This window comes from Schistocerca americana, chromosome 6, assembly GCF_021461395.2.
Source record: "Schistocerca americana isolate TAMUIC-IGC-003095 chromosome 6, iqSchAmer2.1, whole genome shotgun sequence".
Classification (NCBI taxonomy): domain Eukaryota; kingdom Metazoa; phylum Arthropoda; class Insecta; order Orthoptera; family Acrididae; genus Schistocerca; species Schistocerca americana.
This window is the reverse complement of record NC_060124.1, coordinates 559432021-559452678: the sequence shown is the minus strand read 5'-3', so window position 1 is coordinate 559452678 and position 20658 is coordinate 559432021. Positions and strand designations below refer to the sequence as shown.

At 43.7% G+C, this 20658-nt stretch overlaps 1 protein-coding gene across 4 annotated transcripts in view; it reads left to right on the top strand.

Annotated features, from left to right (window-relative positions):
* Window positions 1-20658, top strand: part of LOC124619581 (origin recognition complex subunit 5) — a 174990-nt gene that overhangs the window by 121222 nt on the left and 33110 nt on the right. For all 4 annotated transcript variants that reach the window (XM_047146077.1, XM_047146076.1, XM_047146078.1 and 1 more), the window contains exon 6: window positions 8538-8668. In XM_047146077.1, coding sequence (XP_047002033.1) covers window positions 8538-8668 — 131 coding nt within the window. The remainder of the gene's footprint in view (window positions 1-8537; window positions 8669-20658) is intronic.

Below are 20658 nucleotides of genomic sequence, written 5' to 3'. Positions count from 1 at the left end.
ATAACTAATGGATAATTTGGGTATTTATTTCCTATGTACTCAAGTCTTTTCCTGAAATGTTCTGCGACATTTGTTGTGAATGCTGGTGGTCTGTAAAAACATCCTAATACAATGGTCACTCCTTGTCTGATTGACAGCTTTATCCAGACTATTTCACAGTCCAACCCAGTATCAATCTCAACTGCATTTAAACAGCTTTTAACTGCAATGAACACACCATTTCCCATAGCATCAGTCCTATCCTTCCTAAACATTGTCCAATCTGAGTTCAAAATTTCACTGCTATTTATGGCTGGTTTCAACCAGCTTTTGATACCTAATACAATATTGGCATTGCTACTGTTTATTTCGGAGAGTAACTCGGGGATCTTGCTACACACACTTTGACAATTTACTAACATGAGATTTAGCAAATTTAAATCCTTTGGAATGACCTGTTTAGGTGAACTAACAATTTTTACAGTTGGCACACCCACATTGGTGTAATGAACTGGTAATTTTTCAGACCAATGGTTTGTTTCCCGTGGGGAGAACCTAATCAAAAAAATCTCCATGTGCACACCACAAGTACTGTGCTACCCATGTAGCTGCTTCCTGTGTGTAGTGCATGCCCGATCTATCGGGGGCATCCTACAACCTTCCACCCCAAAGCATCTACAACCATTTTCATCACAGAGTTGACGTAGCCTGTGGTTTAGATTCTCCACTCGACTCCAAACCAGAAGACCCTGGTCCACCCTGGGTATGATGCTGCAAATCGTCAGCTTGGCTTCCACTCCTGAGAGATGGAGGCTGCCTTCACCAGTTTAACCAGCCATCGAAATGACCAAAGGATTTCCTCGGAACCCCGATGACTGGCATCATTGATGCTGATATGTGCAGCTGCACCCTGCGCACTCGACAGCTGCCGGAAAAGCCTCTTCCACATCCTGGACGAGTTCCCCTGGCAAGCACACTGAGTGAATGTTGACATCTCCCCCTCCCTAGCTGCTATGTTCCTGAGGGGCTTCATGACCCTCCTAACATTAGAGCTCCCAATAATTAATAAACCCCTATCCCCATGTGCCTGTCCGGACCTTGTTGAAGGAGTGGCCATTATCCTGGCAGAGGGTGCATTCTGATCTGGCTCAGCCTTCCCCCACCCCCCACCCCTAGCATCAGATAGCACACTGAATCTGTTAGCAAAGTGCATGGGTTTTGGCAGGAGCCTGCGTCCCCCATGCAGCCTTTGCTTTGAGGCTCGAGGCCTTGACACAGTCCACCACCCACACTAAGGTGAGAGTGGGCTGCCCGGCTCTGTCGCACCTGAGGTTGGCTCAGTGACGGAGAGCTGTGACATCTCCCCTACACATCCAGTACAGCAAAAGCTGCCCCAGGCACCCCATCCCTACCACACCTCAAGGTGGCACTCTGGAGCCTGATGACTGTGGCGAACAGTTTCCAGCTGTATTTGGACTGTGGCCAACTCCTGCATCTGCTCACAACAGACTCAGTCCCTATCCATCTAGCTAACACATGATCTATGATAAGAAACGTTATGAGACATACCGCCACACAAGGTTAACAGCTACACTCTAGTTGGCAGAAAGGACTCTCAACAATGAAAAACAATAAGTATGTATGGTAAAAGATAGATCTGGTGCTTATTTTCCTGCTAAAGGCTATCTAGTGAATACTAAAGAGTGATCTACAGTAAACTGCTAGGGGCTACCTAGTGAATATTATTTAAGAATTAAACTGTAACCTACGGTTTGCTACACCTACTGATTATCCTTCATTTTTATAATGTACAGAAACATCTACATACACGCAAAAATGACCTAATAAAACTATAAATCCCTACCTTCAATGTATCGGGTCTAAATGACACTAATAAATGTAAATACTGAGTATTGTACACTGACAGATGCAGTTTCAAAACAAAACCTTTAGCTAGCAATAAGAGTTCAGAATGTAAAGCACAAATATGAGCTCTACTCTATGGGAACCGATGGGCTTATAGTACACGACACGATCACTAAAGCCCACAACAAGCTAAGGGATTTAAGCAGACAGCGAGCTGAGTCTTAGATTTCTGCTAACTAAACCATATGTAAGAAGGGCTCAGAAGTTCTGTTATAATGCTGATATACTCAGATATTGTAGTGTAGCACTAATTTACCACATATTTTACAGTTTGCTTAACTGTTAACGCTCGCAGGCTGTGCTAGTCAAACGTACACAAGTGAGGTTAGAATTCACTGCCAGTATTACCTTTCCTAATAGAATGTATAAAAACTGCTCCCTTCAATGTATCGAGTCTAAATGACACTAATAAACATAAATACAGAGTATTGTACACTGACTTAATTGATAACCTCGCGTATTTAATGTCAGTTAAGAATGTAAACAAATGTTTGCATACATGTGAAACTGTCCCAAACAGAAACTTCACTTTTCCTGTTCAGATGCAAATAAAAACTAAAACCTTCAATTTATCAAGTCTATCTGACACTAATGGAAGTAAACACTATAGAATATATGGCAGAAACAATTAATTACTAACTAAATTACTTCATTCATGGAAGATAGGTGTGGAAAAGTTGGTGTAATACAGAAAAAGAGAAATGGATCTTTGGATGGTAATCAATCGTGGGCACTTTAGGTCTTTGACAAGCTTGGAGATGTACCACTTATCCTCTCTCCTCATAACAAACTCCACAGGATTCAAGATGTCATCTTTCATTGAGACTAACACTACATACAGATGAAGAACTGCATGCAGACCTATAGCAGTATAGCATTCATTTTGTTTGCTGCATCCAGAGGATAATAAGGTGGAACAGGAGCTTTCACTCTAGTTTTCAATGGAACCTTTTACTTGCGAAAGTTATGGTGCCTAGTTGGGGGAGGGGACTTCAGCTCTCACAGCACTAATGGTAACTACCCCATTGGAGCAGCAGGACATGCCCAATCCTCCTCCTGGCATCAACAGGGAAGAAGACACCAGCTAAGGTGCCCCCTCCAAGGATAACACAAACAAGAAGTCTGCCACCAACCAGTGGCTGGCAGAATCACAGGTTGCAGGTCATACAAAAGAATGACTTCTGGGACAGAAAAGAACTAAACAGGAAAATCCTCTCAGAAACTGAAATCTCACTAGGACAAGAAAGAAAACTCGAAACTTAAACTGAACTCACTGCCCAGTTCAATCAGCCCCCACCTTGCTGGAGGTGGAGCCTATGAATACCAATGAAGAATCACAATTTGAGATGGAATGCATCTCAGTAGCAAAGTAATTCGTGCTTCCGTTTCCCATTCACTGTTTAATCACATTCACTGCTTCATCAGAACCCAATCTGATGTTCCTTCAATGGAACTGTAATGGCTACCATTGCCACCTGGCCAAACTCAGTCATTTAATGTCTGTTTCTTCTCTAGTTGCCATAGCAGTCCAGGAGTCACAGTTATAAGAAACCCAACTCTCTACTACTAAAAGCTAAGAATGGCGTTAACACAGAAAATGCATCTGGAGGAGTCTGCAGACTCATACGCTCAAATTTTTAGTGAGCTGGTGCCACTGACCACTGTGATAGAAGCTGTGACTGCTGATATGCAGCTGTCAGTTGGGATAACAATGTGTAATATCTACCTACCTCTGGACACCATTATACCATATCAAGAGCTGTTGGAGCTAATGGAATGGCTGCCTCCACCCTGCCTCTTAGTGGGGGACTTCCGTGTGCACAATCCTGTGGGAGGTAGCAAACCTACATCTAGTGAGTGTCAAGTAATAGAACAGTTAATTTCGATACTAGAAGTTCACTTACCTAACACTGGAGCTGCAATGTGTTTCAGAACAGCCCATAGAACATATGCAGCCATTGACTGTACAGTTTGCAGCCAGAAAATCTCACCTTTGATCCACTGGTATGTCCATGACGACCTTTATGACAGCATTTGCTTTATTATTATTTTATCTATCTCAAACCATAGATCACCGGAACATGCACCATGTTGGTCATTTTGAAAAGCCAACTCACAAGCTTTCACTTCCAAAGTGACTTTAGAAACCATCATTGCTGACTGTTTCACAGCATACTTCACAGAAGTATCCACATGCAGTAATTGCCATTCTAATTTCCCAAGCTGGAAACACACAAACACATGGTGGATCAAAGTTACCCACATTCATATGTGTGAATAATACACTGTTCCATGTAGGGAATGAGAGTTCTGCATCACTTTAGTGGAGTATCATGACACAGCTGCCGACCCGATAAAATCGAAAAATCAAGTTCTTAAAGACCTTAACAACAACAGCATAAAGAATGTCCTACGGTTTTTCGATTGCATTTGATAGAGAGGCGAGCTTCCCCGCAATGTGGAAAACTATTATTATTCCTATCTTGACACCAGTAAAAGACCTGCTAATTTTGGCTAATTACTAACCAATCTCTAACAAACAGGCTGCATAAATTATTTGAAAGAATAGTCAATCAATGACACTGTTGGTACCTGGAAACCAGAGGACATTTATTGAAATTTGAAAGTGGCTTTTGGGCATTCTGGTCCACCACAGACTCACTGAATCATCTGGAATCTGCAGTGCGTAATTTCGCACATCACCAACACCTGATTGCTGTGTTCTTCAATTTGCAAAAGACGTATGATACCACCTGGTGCCATCACACCCTGTCTGCTTGGAAGGGGAGGCACACAGCGGTCAGTCGCAATCCCATTAGCTTTTGTTGTTGTTGTTATTATTATTATTATTATTGCAAATATAGATTTCGGCTATTTATAGCCATCTTCAGTGCATTTTCGTTGGATTTCAAGAGACTTGTGGGAGTTCATGTCACCATATGTTCTTACAGGTGTATATGCAGAAGGACACTGAGACGGATTTGCAAGAATAATAAAAGCAAGTGGGGTTGCGACTGACTGCTGTGTGTGTGTGTGTGTGTGTGTGTGTGTGTGTGTGTGTGTCTCCTTCCTTATAGTCCATGGTCCCTGTGCACAACGATTCCTGGTGGAATCAAAGTTGGTTCTGTGTACCCTGCGTGAATGGGGCTTCCATTGTTGCTTACCCATTTGTATCTAGAATTTCCTCTTCCTCTGATTGGTTTGTGTCTGGATACATTCAGCAACCAATGTATACAGGAAACAGGAGTCCCTCAGGGACCGGTTTTAAGTGTAACATTTTTGCCAATGCAGTCAACACTATCGTGGCTGCAGTGGGACCAATGGTATGTATTAAAGCTGTACATGACTGTGCACTGCAGAATACCGAATTCAGGGGGGCTTACGGAAAGTATGTGACTGGGTCCAGCATCATGGATATCAATTTTCTGCTTGACATCTCATGTTGTGCACTTTTGTCAACTCAGGACTGTAGATCCGCACTGAGAACTTGGTAACCAGTTACTAGGAGTCACTGAAGCTTTAAAATTGTGGAGTAGGTATGCCAGCTCAAGGCAAATTGAATGAAGAAACTTGAAACTCTGTCCTTTCAGCAGCATCTCCTGGGTTGTAGACTGCACGGTTCTTCTGTGATTCTACAAATCTTTGATTTTATCCCTGTTGGACTATGGATATGTCATTTACAGATCAGAGCAACACACTCAGTACTGAGCTTGGTAGACCCACACTCAGTTCTGAGCGTCTTAGACTGTGTCCACTGCAATGGTGTGCAGTTGGCAGCTGGAGCTTTCTGTACGAACCCAATAGAAAGCCTACTGATGGAAACTGGTATCTCACCACTGAGGGTCAGACACCAACTACTCTTGACGAACAGTGCTCTTACAGTCTGTCAGATGCCTAAACATCCATGTTACTTGACTGTTTTATAATCAACAGTTCAGAGCATTCATGAGTCACCATAAAACAGGTAGAGCAGCTCTGATCCAATTAGTTCTCAATGAATACCCGAGTTCGATGCGAATCTGCGTGGATGGCTTGAGAGTGAGTGACAGGGTTAGTTACGCTTTTGCAACGACAGAGGGGCACAAGAAGTATTCTCTGCTGAATGCATGCAATTAGACATTGCAGAGTTGGCCACAATATCACAGACTCTGCAGAACATTAAAGCTCTCATCAAAAAAGACCTAATTTGTAGCAGACTCAATGAACTGCTCAGAAGGCATATCTCAGTGCTAACCCAGAAACATTTTAGTTAATACCATCCAAGATCTACTAGTTGACTTACATAGCTCCTGAATGATGGTAACAGTTGTCTGCAACTGGGCACGAAGCTACAATTGCAGTGGTGACATCAAATTATGAGAACCTGGGACATGGGATGACAGGCTGCCATGATGTTCAAAAAGGTGAGAGCAATCAAGGGGGCCATGAAGGCTTGGTATACTTCTCTCCAGGCCTCTTGGAAAGATGTCATCGTACTGTGCTGGCTGCTTACCAACCACAGCAGACTTACCCATGAGTTCCTTGTGTCAAGAGGACTTCCCTCTACGCAGCTGTAGTAGTCATCTCATGTTCACCCATATGCTCAGTATTCTCACAGTGAGTGGCTTATTGTGGGATCTAAGATGAGCGATTGAACAGTCTACCCTACCTCATTACCACAGATACCTTTGAGCGGTGGGTTAGCAGATACCAGAGTCTTAAGTTTCCTGTGAGAAAATGAATGTTATAACAATGTTTAATGCATTTCTACATTTGGTGTTGTGATAGTGGGGGGGAGGGCGGGGTCTCTTGCCCCTTGTTATGGCATTGCCCCAAGTGGCCTCAGGCTAGTTTCTACATACATACTGATGGACATTCTTGATATTTTTTGTATTTATTTTATTTACCTTGCTGTTTAGGCTAAACAACTCCAGAATCATACAGTTTGCATTTTCTGTCCCATTTTAGTTTACTGACTTTGATGACCTTGCTTAGAGTATCCATCACTGACCAGCTACAGTTTCTAGATGCCTGGGTTTTATCGTGTTTTTAACTGTCTGGCTGAAGTTACTGTCATGCACTGGATCCAGCAGTCCCTCCACTCTTTTGCTGATGGTGGCTCTCCTGTCAGCTTTCTGTGGGTTCCCGGCCATGTAGGAGTGCCTGGGAATGAGGCTGCTGATGCTGCAGCCAAGGCTGCAGTCCTCCTGCCTCAGCCAGCCTCCCATTGTGTCCCGTCATCTGATGTTAGTGGGGTTGTTTGTAAGAGGCTTGTGTCATTGTGGTGGGATGCTTGGTCCTCACTTCAAGGAAACAAGCTCCGGGCAGTAAAACCATTCCCAACTGCTTGGACAACCTCCTCCTGACCATCTCGGTGAGAAGAGGTCCTTCTGACCAGGTTGCGGATTGGGCATTGCCGGTTTAGCCACCGCTACCTGCTCTCCGGTGACCCAGCCCCACAGTGCCCTTGTGGTCATGTATTAACAGTGCGCCATGTTTTATTGTCGTGTCCCCGTTTTAGTCAATCTCGTGTTGTCCTGTCTCTGCCATCTACTTTACAGGATATTTTAGCTGATGACGCTCGAGCAGCTGCTCGTGTTCTTCGTTTTATTACTTTGACTGGCTTATCCAAAGACATCTAACTCTTGCACTTATTTTATCTGCATCTTTGTATCTTTGTAAGAATTTTCTAGTGCCCCCCCCCCCCCCCCCCTTGAGTTTTACTAGATTCTATGTGCTCTAACAATTGTGACTGGGCGCTAATGACCTCAGTAGTTGAGCGCCCTTAAACCCCCCCCCCCCTCCCCCCCCCCCCCCCCCCAAAAAAAAAAAATACTGTCATGCACATTTTCAACCACAGTGACATGGTCACAGACCCACTAGCGGAGAATTCTCCTTTTCTCACTTAATATCTTTTCAACTGATTTTTCCTGTGAATTGATTGAATGATACTAAAGTAGTTTAGTTTAGTCCCTGTAAACCCATAATCATCATCAGCACCATCTCCATATACTAACTCTGCTACAATTCATGTGCAGTGAATGACAGTTAACCAGTTGTCTGCTTACATCAACGGCCAATGTGAAGCTGGCTAAACACAAACTCACCCACCCAGTTGCTGAATGTGTTGCAGATCACATTGCTGAATATGTTGCAAATCACATTACCACTGTCCAAAGACAGTACCTATGCCACTTTAATCTTCACTGTTAGCACAGATTTCTCTGAATTGTGTGAATCTATACCCATAGTCTCATATTTCCTGTCCTGTTATTTTCCCCATTGTTCTTCTCTTTTCAAAATCTTACTTCTCCCCAAGTATGAGCAGCTTTAAGCAATATGGTGACAGATTATTGTTAATAATTCTGCAGATTAAGTTCCTTTGATTCCGTGTATTTTTGTTAGTGTATACCTTGATACATGTTACAACCTTAAAGTACTGCTTCTTGATGGAACCTTCACACCGCAATGAATGAATCAGTTAGTTAATACATTCTGTTGGAATAAACTCTGTGGAGCTTGGAAGGAGCTTTCAGCTGCTTCTGTTAGGTACCAATTTCCTTGAGCAACTGTAATTTGTCCTCAGTACTAAAATAAGTTTCATTTTTGTAAAACAGTATTTTTGATGACGTGTGATCATTTTCTTGTTTCAGATGAAATCTTCCAAATTCTTTCTGTAAACCATCCATGGACAGAAAAGGAAAGTCTATACAAGAACTATTTAAAATTATTCTTGGGTGTATTTTATGGATCCTGCAGAGATTTGTGTGAACTTAAATATATGGTAAATTTATTTATACATCTTTTTCTCTATATTGTTGAGAGAGTGTATCACTGCAACTTTCAGAAAGTTTAGAAGTAAATGGAACTATATTGTATTTTATGAAGTACATGATTGGAAGGTTTAACCTACCAGACATAATCACATTCTGTGTCACAAATGTTTAGAAAGAAGATAGAATACTTGGGGCATTATTTTTCGTTGCAGTTGTGAAAAATTTGGACACACATTTTGTGGGTGAGGCATGTTGACACTTATGTCTCTGGAATGTGCCTCATACTCAGATAATTCTTTTCTGTATGTCGTCTTCAGCACAGTACTCTGCAATAGATCCTTGACATAAATCTGGGATCATCAACAAATCAGCTACCACTTATATTTTAACTGATGACGACGTGTATTGCATGTAACTTACTCCACAAACAGATTCCTCATATTAGCAATCTGGGTAATTACCTGTATTGTGAGGATTAGTTTTTATTGCAATGTGTCCTAATAGATAAGTGAATTTCATTGTTTCAAATTTTAGCAGCACATCTGTTCAAGGTACTATACTTCAGCGTCTGTACAAGCAGAGTGACTCTTGAATTCAGGTCAACTACCATACTACAAATATTCCACCCACACCTGCTAACCAGTGACAAAGAGACACTGTCATTACCCAATACCAGCCTGGACTGGAACAACTTAACCACTCCCTCCTCTGAAAGTGGTATTATGCCGCTCACCCACCAATGAAATATCTTCATCCATCCTAAGGTAATTTGTGCTTCCAAGTGCTTGTTACATTATCATTTATGTGAAAGACACAGATTCAAATCTTGACCCCTGCATCAAACTAGACTAATTCATTCCACTCCTGCATTGTCCATGATCCTGTTGGCCTCAAACTGTGCAAGTCCCTAAATCACTAAACCCAGTGATGCCCTGCTGGCCTCCTATTTCTAATCACTACTTAATCTGCAGGAAGCACTTAATCCCATATTTTATTTACTGCCCCATCCCACCATCCTTCCTGACCTGCTTGAACCCCCCAGGGGGCTCACAACTGCTTTGTGTTCTGAGCATTACTTCCTTTCCACACTGCAAGTTTTGTGCTTCTGCTACCCTTTTCCCCTTCTACCTCTCTGTCAGATGGTTTTCTTGGTGCAGGCCTTGCTTGGACCTTGTTTATGGTTTGGGACTTGAGGTTCCACATCTGGCATTTTCTACAACTTTTCATTAAATAAATACATTGTCCTTATTGTTTGATTCCTCCCCCCCTCCCCCGACCTGTGGACCTTGCCATTGGTGGGGAGGCTTACGTGCCTCAGTGATACAGATAGCTGTACCGTAGTTGCAACCACAACAGAGGGGTATCTGTTGAGAGGCCAGACAAATGTGTGGTTCCTGAAGAAGGGCAGCAGCCTTTTCAGTAGTTGCAGGGGCAACAGCCTGGTTGATTGGCTGATCTGGCCTTGTAACACTAACCAAAACGGCCTTGCTGTGCTGGTACTGTGAACGGCTGAAAGTAAGAGGAAACTACAGCTGTAATTTTTCCCGAGGGCATGCAGCTTTACTGTATGGTTAAATGATGATGGCGTCCTCTTGGGTAAAATATTCCTGAGGTAAAATAGCCCCCATTCTTATCTCCGGGTGGGGACTACTCAAGAGGACATCGTTATCAGGAGAAAGAAAACTGGCGCTCTGCAGATCGGAGCGTGGAATGTCGGATCCCTTAATCGGACAGGTAGGTTAGAAAATTTTAAAGGGAAGTGGATATATTAAAGTAAGATAAGATACAGTGGGAATTAGTGAAGTTCAGTGGCATGAGGAACAAGACTTTTGGTAAGGTGAATACAGGGTTATAAATACAAAATCAAATAGGGGTAATGCAGGAGCAGGTTTAATAATGAATAGGAAAATAGGAATGCAGGTAAGCTACTACAAACAGCATAGTGAATGCATTATTGTAGCCAAGATAGATACAAAGCCCATGCCTACTACAGTAGTACAAGTTGATATGCCATTTAGCTCTGCAGATGACTAAGAAATTGATGAAATGTATGATGAGGTAAAAGAAATTATTCAGATAGTGAAGGGAGGCAAAAATTTAAGTCATGGGTGACTGGAATTCGACAGTAGGAAAAGGGAAAGAAGGAAACATAGTAGGTGAATATGAATTGGGGGTAAGAAATGAAAGAGGAAGCCATCTGGAAGAATTTTGCACAGAGCATAACTTAATCATAGCTAATACTTGGTTCAAGAATCATGAAAGAAGGTTGTGTACATGGAAGAAGCCTGGAGATACTAGAAGTTATCAGATAGATTATATAATGGTAAGACAGAGATTTAGGAACCAGGTTTTAAATTGTAAGACATTTCCAGGGGCAGATGTGGCCTCTGACCACAATCTGTTGGTTATGGACAGTAGATTGAAACTGAAGAAACTGCAAAAAGGTGGGAATTTAAGGAGATGGGACCTGGATAAACCGAAAGGTTGTACAGAGTTTCAGGGAGAGCATAAGGGAACAATTGACAGGTATTGGGGAAAGAAATACAGAAGAAGAATAATGGTAGCTTTGAGGGATGAAGTAGTGAAGGCAGCAGAGGATCAAGTAGGTAAAAAGACTAGGGCTAGTAGAAATCCTTGGGTAACACAAGAAATATTGAATTTAATTGATGAAAGGAGAAAATATAAAGTTGCAGTAAATGAAGCAGGCAAAAAGAAATACAAATGTCTCGGGAGGAGGAGGAGATTAGTGTTTAACGTCCCGTCGACAACGAGGTCATTAGAGACGGAGCGCAAGCTCGGGTGAGAGAAGGATGGGGAAGGAAATCGGCCGTGCCCTTTCAAGGGAACCATCCCGGCATTTGCCTGAAGCGATTTAGGGAAATCACGGAAAACCTAAATCAGGATGGCCGGAGATGGGATTGAACCGTCGTCCTCCCGGATGCGTACAAATGTCTCAAAAATGAGATTGACAGAAAGTGCAAAATGGCTAAACAGGGATGGCAAGAGGACAAATGTAAGGATGTAGAGGCTTATCTCACTAGGGGTAACATACATACTTCCTACAGGAATATTAAAGAGACCTTTGGAGAAAAGAGAACCACTTGTATGAATATCAAGAGCTCAGATGGAAACCCAGTGCTAAGCAAAGAAGGGAAAGCAGAAAGGTGGAAGGAGTATATAGAGGGTCTATACAAGGGTGATGCACTTGAGGACAATATTATGGAAATGGAAGAGGATGTAGATGAAGATGAAATGGGAGATATGATTCTGCGTGAAGAATTTGACAAAACACTGAAAGACCTAAGTTGAAACAAGGCCCCAGGAGTAGACAACATTCCATTAGAACTACTGACAGCCTTGGGAGAGCCAGTCCTGACGAAACTCTACCATCTGGTGAGCAAGATGTATGAGACAGGTGAAATACCCTCAGACTTCAAAAAGAATATAATAATTCCAATCCCAAAGAAAGCAGGTGTTGACAGATGTGAAAATTACCAAACTATCAGTTTAATAAGTCACGGCTGCAAAATACTAATGCAAATTCCTTACACATGAATGGAAAAACTGGTAGAAGCCGACCTCAGGGAAGATCAGTTTGGATTCCGTAGAAATATTGAAACATGTGAAGCAATACTGACTCTCTGACTTATCTTAGAAAGTAGATTAAGGAAAGGCAAACCTACGTTTCTAGCATTTGTAGAATTAGAGAAAGCTTTTGACAATGTTGACTGGAATACTCTCTTTCATATTCTGTAGGTGGCAGGGGTAAAATACAGGGAGCGAAAGGCTATTTACAATTTGTACAGAAACCAGGTGGCAGTTATGAGTCGAGGGACATGAAAGGAAAGCAGTGGTTGGGAAGGGAGTGAGAAAGGGTTGTAGCCTCTACCCGATGTTATTCAATCTGTATATTGGGCAAGCAGTAAAGGAAGCAAAAGAAAAATTCGGAGTAGGTATTAAAATCCATGGAGAAGAAATAAAAACTTTGAGGTTCGCCGATGACATTGTAATTCTGTCAGAGACAGCAAAGGACTTGGAAGAGCAGTTGAACGGAATGGACAGTGTCTTGAAAGGAGGATATAAGATGAACATCAACAAAAGCAAAACGAGGATAATGGAATGTAGTCGAATTAAATTAGGTGATGCTGAGGGAATTAGATTAGGAAATGAGACACTTAAAGTAGTAAAGGAGTTTTGCTATTTGGGGAGCAAAATAACTGAGGATGGTCGAAGTAGAGATGATATAAAATGTAGATTGGCAACGGCAAGGAAAGCGTTTCTGAAGAAGAGAAATTTGTTAACATTGAGTGTAGATTTAAATGTCAGGAAGTCGTTTCTGAAAGTATTTGTGTGGAGTGTAGCCATGTATGGGAGTGAAACATGGACAATAAATAGTTTGGACAAGAAGAGAATAGAAGCTTTCGAAATATGGTGCTACAGAAGAATGCTGAAGATTAGATGGGTAGATCACATGACTAATGAGGAGGTATTGAATAGAATTGGGGAGAAGAGGAATTTGTGGCACAACTTGACAAGGAGAAGGGACCGGTTGGTAGGACATGTTCTGAGGCATCAAGGCATCACAAATTTAGCATTTGAGGGCAGCGTGAAGGGTAAAAATCGTAGAGGGAGACCAAGAGATGAATACACTAAGCAGATTCAGAAGGATGTAGGTTGCAGTAAGTACTGGGAGATGAAGCAGCTTGCACAGGATAGAGTATCATGGAGAGCTGCATCAAACCAGTCTCAGGACTGAAGACCACAACAACAACACTGAATATACACTGATGAGCCAAAACCTAATGACCACATGTTTAATAGTGTTCTGGTCCCCATCCAAACATAATACAGTAGTGATTTTGCTTTGCTTGGATTCTACAAGACCTTGATTGGTTTCCGGAGATACGTATCGCCAGATGTATACTAACAGGTCATGCAATTCCTGCATATTATGGGACTTTGGTTTGTGGTTATCCATCCGGCGCCCTGTATGGTTCTAATGGGTACAGATCAGGGGCCTTCGCTGACCAAGACATCAATGTACGTTAACTATCGTGCTCCTCAAAACCTCTGTAGCACGAATCTGGCACTGTAACATTGGCATTTATCCTGCTGGACGATACCATTGCCATCGGAGAAGACTTCAGGTAGGAACTTATGCATTTGGTCAGCAACAATGTTCATGTTGGATGTAAGTAATGAGGAGGAACTGAACAGAAATGGGGAGAAAAGAAATTTGTGGCACAACCTGACAAGAAGGGATTGGTTGGTAGGACACATTTTGAGACATCAAGAGCTCAACAATTTAGTATGGAGGGGGGGGGGGGGGGGGGGGAGGAGATCGGAGATCATAGAGGGAGTCCAAGAGACGAATATAGTAAGCAGATTCAGAAAGATGTACTTTTCAGTAGTTACTCAGAGATCAAGAGGGTTGAAGAAGAATGCTGAAGATTAGATGGGTAGATCACATAACTAATGAGGAGGTATTGAATAGAATTGGGGAGAAGAGGAATTTGTGACACAACTTGACAAGAAGGAGGGACCGGTTGTTCTGAGACATCAATGGATCACAAATTTAGCATTGGAGGGCAGCATGGAGGGTAAAAATAGTAGAGGGAGGCCAAGAGATGAATACACTAAGCAGATTCAGAAGGATGTAGGTTGCAGTAAGTACTGGGAGATGAAGAAGCTTGCACAGGAGAGAGTAGCATGGAGAGCTGCATCAAACCAGTCTCAGGACTGAAGACAACAACAACAACAACAAGAACATCGTTCAATTTCACCTGCCACCAATTTTCAAAATCCTTCAGAAGTATGGATCATGCAGAGAGGTCGCACAGTATAGTGCATGCTCCACCTTTGCCCCCTTCCATCTTTGCACCCTCCCCCTTACTAAGTTAATACATCCAAAACCCAACACAGTAGGCATCCTGTTGTGGAGGAGTGGTGTGGGGGTGGGGGTCGTCAAGTGCCTGCATGGTGGTAGCCCCCTGACCATGCAGGGATCACATTGTGGATGCCAGAGTTGAAAATTCCCCATGTACGCTAAGGAATACGTGCCATCATGACTGGGGTACGAGGACTCCGTACAGTGGATTACAAACTAGGTAGCAGCTGCCGAGGCTGCATGGTGCCCAGGGTGAGAGCCCCATTTTGGAGATAGTGGCACCATGGCGGATGAGCTGCAAATGAAATGTATGAGGTTATCTCCCACTGATGGCCATAGGACCCCAGAAGTCTCTTTGGGAGGAAAGTCCTCATTTAATGCAGAGAGATACGACCCTAATATGTTCCCTTCCCTAGTTACAACATGGGAGGAACATAAGGCTAAGTGGCAAGCAGAGAAATACTCCCTGCAGTAGTTGGTTTGCCCAAAGACTGACAGAGATCCCTTCTTTGCCACAAAACCCTTATTCTATGTGGATAACTTAAAAGACGAGTTTGAGGAAATGTCAACCATCTCTAAAATGAAAAATGGGTCAGTTTTGATCAAAACAGCATCCCCTGTCCAGTCACAGGCACAGCTTGGCTGTAACAAGCTGGGTGACATACTGGTGACTGTCACTCCCCATAATAGTGTAAACATGGTTCAGGGCATCATTTTTCACTGAGGCCTGCTCCTACAATATAATGATAAGCTATATGCAAATTTGAATGATGGGGTGTAAACTTTGTCCATCGCGTACATAGGAGGCCAAAGAACAATAGGGTTGCCACCAGTGCCTTCATCTTGGCATTTGAGGGTGATTAATTGCCCGAAATGGTCACGGTTATGGTATACCAATGTTATGTGAAACCTTATGTTCTGCTACTCCTGTGCTGTGCTTCAAATATGTTTGAAATTTGGGCACATGTCTTCACGTTGCAAACCTAGCCCCATCTGTTGAGATTGTGGACATCACTGCATGTGAATGCTCCTTGCGCCCTTCTCCCCATCTGTGTTAACTGTGAAAGCACCATTCTCCCTGCTTGCCACATTGCGCCATTTTCTAGAAAGAAAAGAAAATACAATAGTTGTGGACAAACTAACTCATCAAGAAACCAAGAAGTAATATGAGCAGTTGCATCCAGCATGTACAGCAGTGTCATATGCTGCAGCTACAATGATGTCACCACTCTGGTGATGGTACTACTGCCTGTTACACTTCCTGCAATGGGCCCTAAGGACCACTTGACCAAGACTGCCCCACTGATGGTTGGGGGCTCTCCTCTTGCTGGTTCCCTCACACCCACTGTGGGATTGTTGGCCTCTCACCCTCTGAGTACATTGGTTCCCACCTCCCAGCCAGAGACAAATCACCTTCCTCCGACTTCTCTCGCCAAGAAAGAGTCCCTCAGGACACTTCTTTCCAAGACTTCTGCTGGTTTACAACTGGACACCATTCAGTGGCTGTTCGTAGAGCCTCACAATCATCACCATTAACTCAAACTGATTCAGAGAAATCCTCAGAATCATCCAAATCCTCTAAGGAGAGGAAAGATAAGTAATAGTCCTCCAAGAAGGAGATTCTGGTGTCCCCCATCCCTCCAGATCCTCCCTGTACTCCTGTGGCTGAGGGGGAGATTCTGAGGCCCTGGGTCTCACCACACCTCCTTGGTCTGTTCATGGCCTATGGTATATGAACATTGTACCACCTGGCTGAGCTACGACATCTTATAAGCATTTTCTCTGCCTTTGGGGACTGATGATCTCAGATGTTAAGTCCCATAGTTCTTAGAGCCATTTGAGCCATTTGAACCTGCGTTTTGCATTGAAATTCAGGAGACTTGGTTTCCAGCAATGTGGACCCTGGCTCTTGGTGGATAACGGGGATATTATAAGAATCGTGCTGCCTATGACAAGATGTCAGGCAGAGTTAGAACATACGTTCTGAACATCCTATATAGTGAACTTATGCCTCTTAATACACCTTCAGAGTCTGTGGATGTTTGGATAAGGGCATTTCGCGATATTACCATCTGCAATGTTTTCCTCCTTATCAATGGTGCAATGTCTCCGAACACTTTTCCTAATCTTGAGTGATATCAGTGCCCATAACCCTTTGTGGGGTGGAACAAAGACCACTGGCCATGGTAAAGACCTTCAAAATTTAGTGGCACAACTTGACTTTTGCCTCGCGAATACTGGTGCCCCCACACACTTCAGTGTGGCAAATGGAACTTTCTTGACCATTGAACTTTCCATCTGCAGTGCTTGTCTTTGCCTGTCCATACACTGGAGAGTCCACGATAAACTGTGCGGTACTGGCCACTTCCCAATATTTCTGTCCCTCCCTCAGCATCACTCTTCTGAATGCCTGCCTAGATGGGCCCTCAACAGTGCTGACTGGGGTTCTTCCACATCTGCTGTTGCCCGTGGCTCCCCACTGCATGGAGATATCAATGAGACAGTTTAGAACACAACTACAGCCATTCTATCTATAGCTGATATAGGGATCCCCTGTTTCTTGGGCTTGCCCTGATGGAAGACAGTACCTCAGTGGTCATCAGAAATCAGATGCCATTAGATGCCATAGGCAGGCTCTCCAATGCCATAGGCAGCACCCATTGATAGAGCACCTCATTGCCTTTTCACGGCTCCTTGCCCAGGTGTGCCATCTAATAAAACGTTGGAAGTGGGAATGCTGGGAAAGGTATTTTTCAACCATTGGACCATGTACTTGTCCTTCACAGGTGTGGGCAAGGATAACACATACCGGACGCCTGCGGGTGTACCAGCTGTTAACTTGAATGGCAGTGTCTACACTGACCGAGACACTGTCGCCAAACATTTTGCTTTGCTTTATGCGTGAGCCCTAGCATCTGAGAAATATCAACCTGCCTTTCGTGTTCTAAAACAGGTGGAGCAAAATCAATTGTCTTTTACTACATGTCATGTTGAGCCACATAATTCTCCATTCAGTGAGTGGAAATTAGTCAGTGTCCTTACCCACTGCCCCAATACGGCCCCAGGCCTGGACTGCATCCACAACAAAATGATCAAACACCTGTCAGCAGACTGTCAAAGTCATACTCTTGCCATCTTTAACTGTGTCTGGAGCAAGGGCAAGTTCCCATCGCAATAGCAAAAAAGCATTATCATCGTAGTACTGAAACCGGTAAGCACCCTGTAGAGATGGGTAGTTATCACCTAATTAATCTCTCCAGTGTTCTCTGTAAGTTGCTTCAACACATGGTGAGCCAGTGGCTGTGTTGACTCTTTGAGTCTTGAGGTCTTCTGGCTCTGTCCCAGGGCGGTTTTCACAAAGACCATTCCACTGCTGATAATATGCTTTACCTGGAGTCAGCCATCTGAACAGCTTTCGACTAGCATCAACACCTTATAGCCATCTTCTTCCAACTGCAAAAGGCTTATGACACCACATCCTTGTTAACTTACATAAGTGGAGTCCCCGGGCTCTCCTGATTTTTTTTTTTTTTTTTTAAATCCAAAAAATATATTCTGGGTTTGAATAGGTGCTTCCCACAGTATCCCCCATAGCCTAGAGAATGGGGTCCTGCATGGCTCTACACTGAGTGTCCCTCTTTCTGGTAGCCATCAATGGTCTAGCAGCAGCTGTGGGGTCCTCAGCATCACTCTCCTTGTATCCTAACAACTTCTGTCTCTACTATTGCTCCTCTAGTATGGGTATCACTGAAAGTAGACTGCAAGGCATCGTACAAAAGGTGTGGTCATGGCCCCTCATCCATGGCTCTCGGTTTTCAGCTGCCAGACTCGTGTGATGCACCTCTGTCAACATCGCACCATTCACCCACAACCAGAACTTAATGTTTTAGAGACTTTTTGCTTTTTATGACTGGTCTTAGATGCTCGGTTGAGGGTGACTGGTCTTCGATCCTCAGTTGACGTCGGTTCCCCATCTTCAGTGGCTTAAGCAAAAGTGCTGGCTGCACCTTAATTCATTTCGCTGCCTAAGTAATGCCAGCTGGGGTGCAGATCACACTATCCTTCTTCAGTTTTACAAAGCCCTGATACAGTCCTATCTCGATTATGGGAGTTTGGGATATGGTTTGGCATCACTTTCAGCACTACAGTCATTTGCTTATACTCCTGCAGGATGTACTTAACTGCACTCCTTGGCATATGGTTTGTAGTGTTTTCACTGTGGAGTTGGTAGCCATCCCTTGTGCTCTTGAGCATATCCGTTCCTGCACTGGAGAGTCCTTTCTCATATGCAGCGGCTCCTTGAGCAGTTTGTAAGCTCTCAACCAGTGTTGCCCTTGCCATCCCTTGGTCATAGCTATGCAGGATTCCCTTTATGCGCTTGAACAATGTGTATGCTCTGTGACCTTTGTCTGGACCCCTGACCATGTTGGAATCCTGGGGAATGAACTCGCTGTTAGCTTAGCCAAACTGGTTACCAGTAAGCTGACTCTGGATATAATTATTCCGGAAACTGACCTGCAATCAGTATTAGCCTGTCAAATTTTATGGATCCTTCATCGACTCCGCATCAGCCATGTTTGGCTGACTCCTGGTCATCTCATCTGTCGTGAGGATCCACCTCACTGTCATCACAGTTCCCGTTTGATGGTGGTACACGTTTTGCTGGACTGTCCCAACCTATCCATCTTGCGGTGGATTCTCAATCCCCCCCGACTCGGTACCCGTGCCACAGTGTCCGACTTAAATTTACATTTTATTCGTGAAGGGGTCTTTTACCACTTTCTTTAAGGTAGGGCGCTTAACCGTATTGGTTCATTAAAAGGTTGGCAGATCACTCTGTTGTCTCCTCTGCCCAGACCAGGCTGTGGCTGTCTGAGCTTGGTGGTCCAGTGCAGTCCTTACTCTGCCTGCTCTTTTACTCTTCCTCACACCCTCTGGTGTGGTCTGTTTAACATGTTCATCTTATGTCTATCTGTGGTGCTCTTGCCCTGTCCATGTTGCTAGTCTTTCATTGGCAATTTCTGAGTGTGGTACCTCTGGTAAGTGGCAGGGGTGTGGGGGGATATACGTCCCCTCATTGAATTCTGCTTTTGGGGGCTTCAGGCTGCTCCCTAGATATAGCACCTCACCTGCTTTTCTTCCTGTATCCCCCCTTCTTTTTTGTCTGTTACCTAGTCTTCGTTGACCTTTGGGAGACCTTGGGGTTTTCTTGACCTGGGTTTTGCACAATAGGTCATCTCTGATGTACACACTTGTAGACCTGTTTGTTCAAGGAAAAAGGGACGGATGACTTAGTAGTTTGGTCCCTTTAATTACCCAACCAATCAACCAACAACATGCTTGAAAGTTCTCAGTCCCTCACTTTTCTCTCATATTTATAGAGTCATAGGATGATTTCACTGCCGTCCTTGTTTCCATTCTCCCATTACGTGTACTTACCTTCCTCCAAGCAGCTCATGTAACCATCTCTTGTTACCTTACTCTTTCTCTCCTTCCCATCTTGATTCATCCACTTGTGTGCAGCCTTTAACACCCCCTCTATGTATTTTGAGCAATTGTTTACTCTGGCTTCATTAGTGCACCTCTCTCTGCTTGCTTCTGCCCTGACCTCTCAGATGTTAATTTATTATTCTTTATATTGGAGCTCGTCCTCTCTCCTTGACAATGATGTTGATAGGATATTTAACTTTATTAACAATTTTAATGTACTCTTTGACAAAATAATATGCTGCGATGAAGAGTAGTGACAAGTTAATAGTTTGGTGTAGTGTAGACTCAGCAAAGTACATCATCTCAGTGACACTTAGGAGGTTGATTAGATCAAATTTGCCACTGTTTACTTTTCATCGTAGATGCAGATCAGTAGCATGGCAGGATTACTTCAGTGAATCTTGGGAAAGTATGAAGGGAAATCAGTAGCAAGAAAAATATTTCGGCTGTCCACGATAAGCCTTTCTCGCCCCCCCTCTCTCGCCCCCCCCTCTCTCGCCCCCCCCTCTCTCGCCCCCCCCTCTCTCGCCCCCCCTCTCTCGCCCCCCCTCTCTCGCCCCCCCTCTCTCGCCCCCCCTCTCTCGCCCCCCCTCTCTCGCCCCCCCTCTCTCGCCCCCCCTC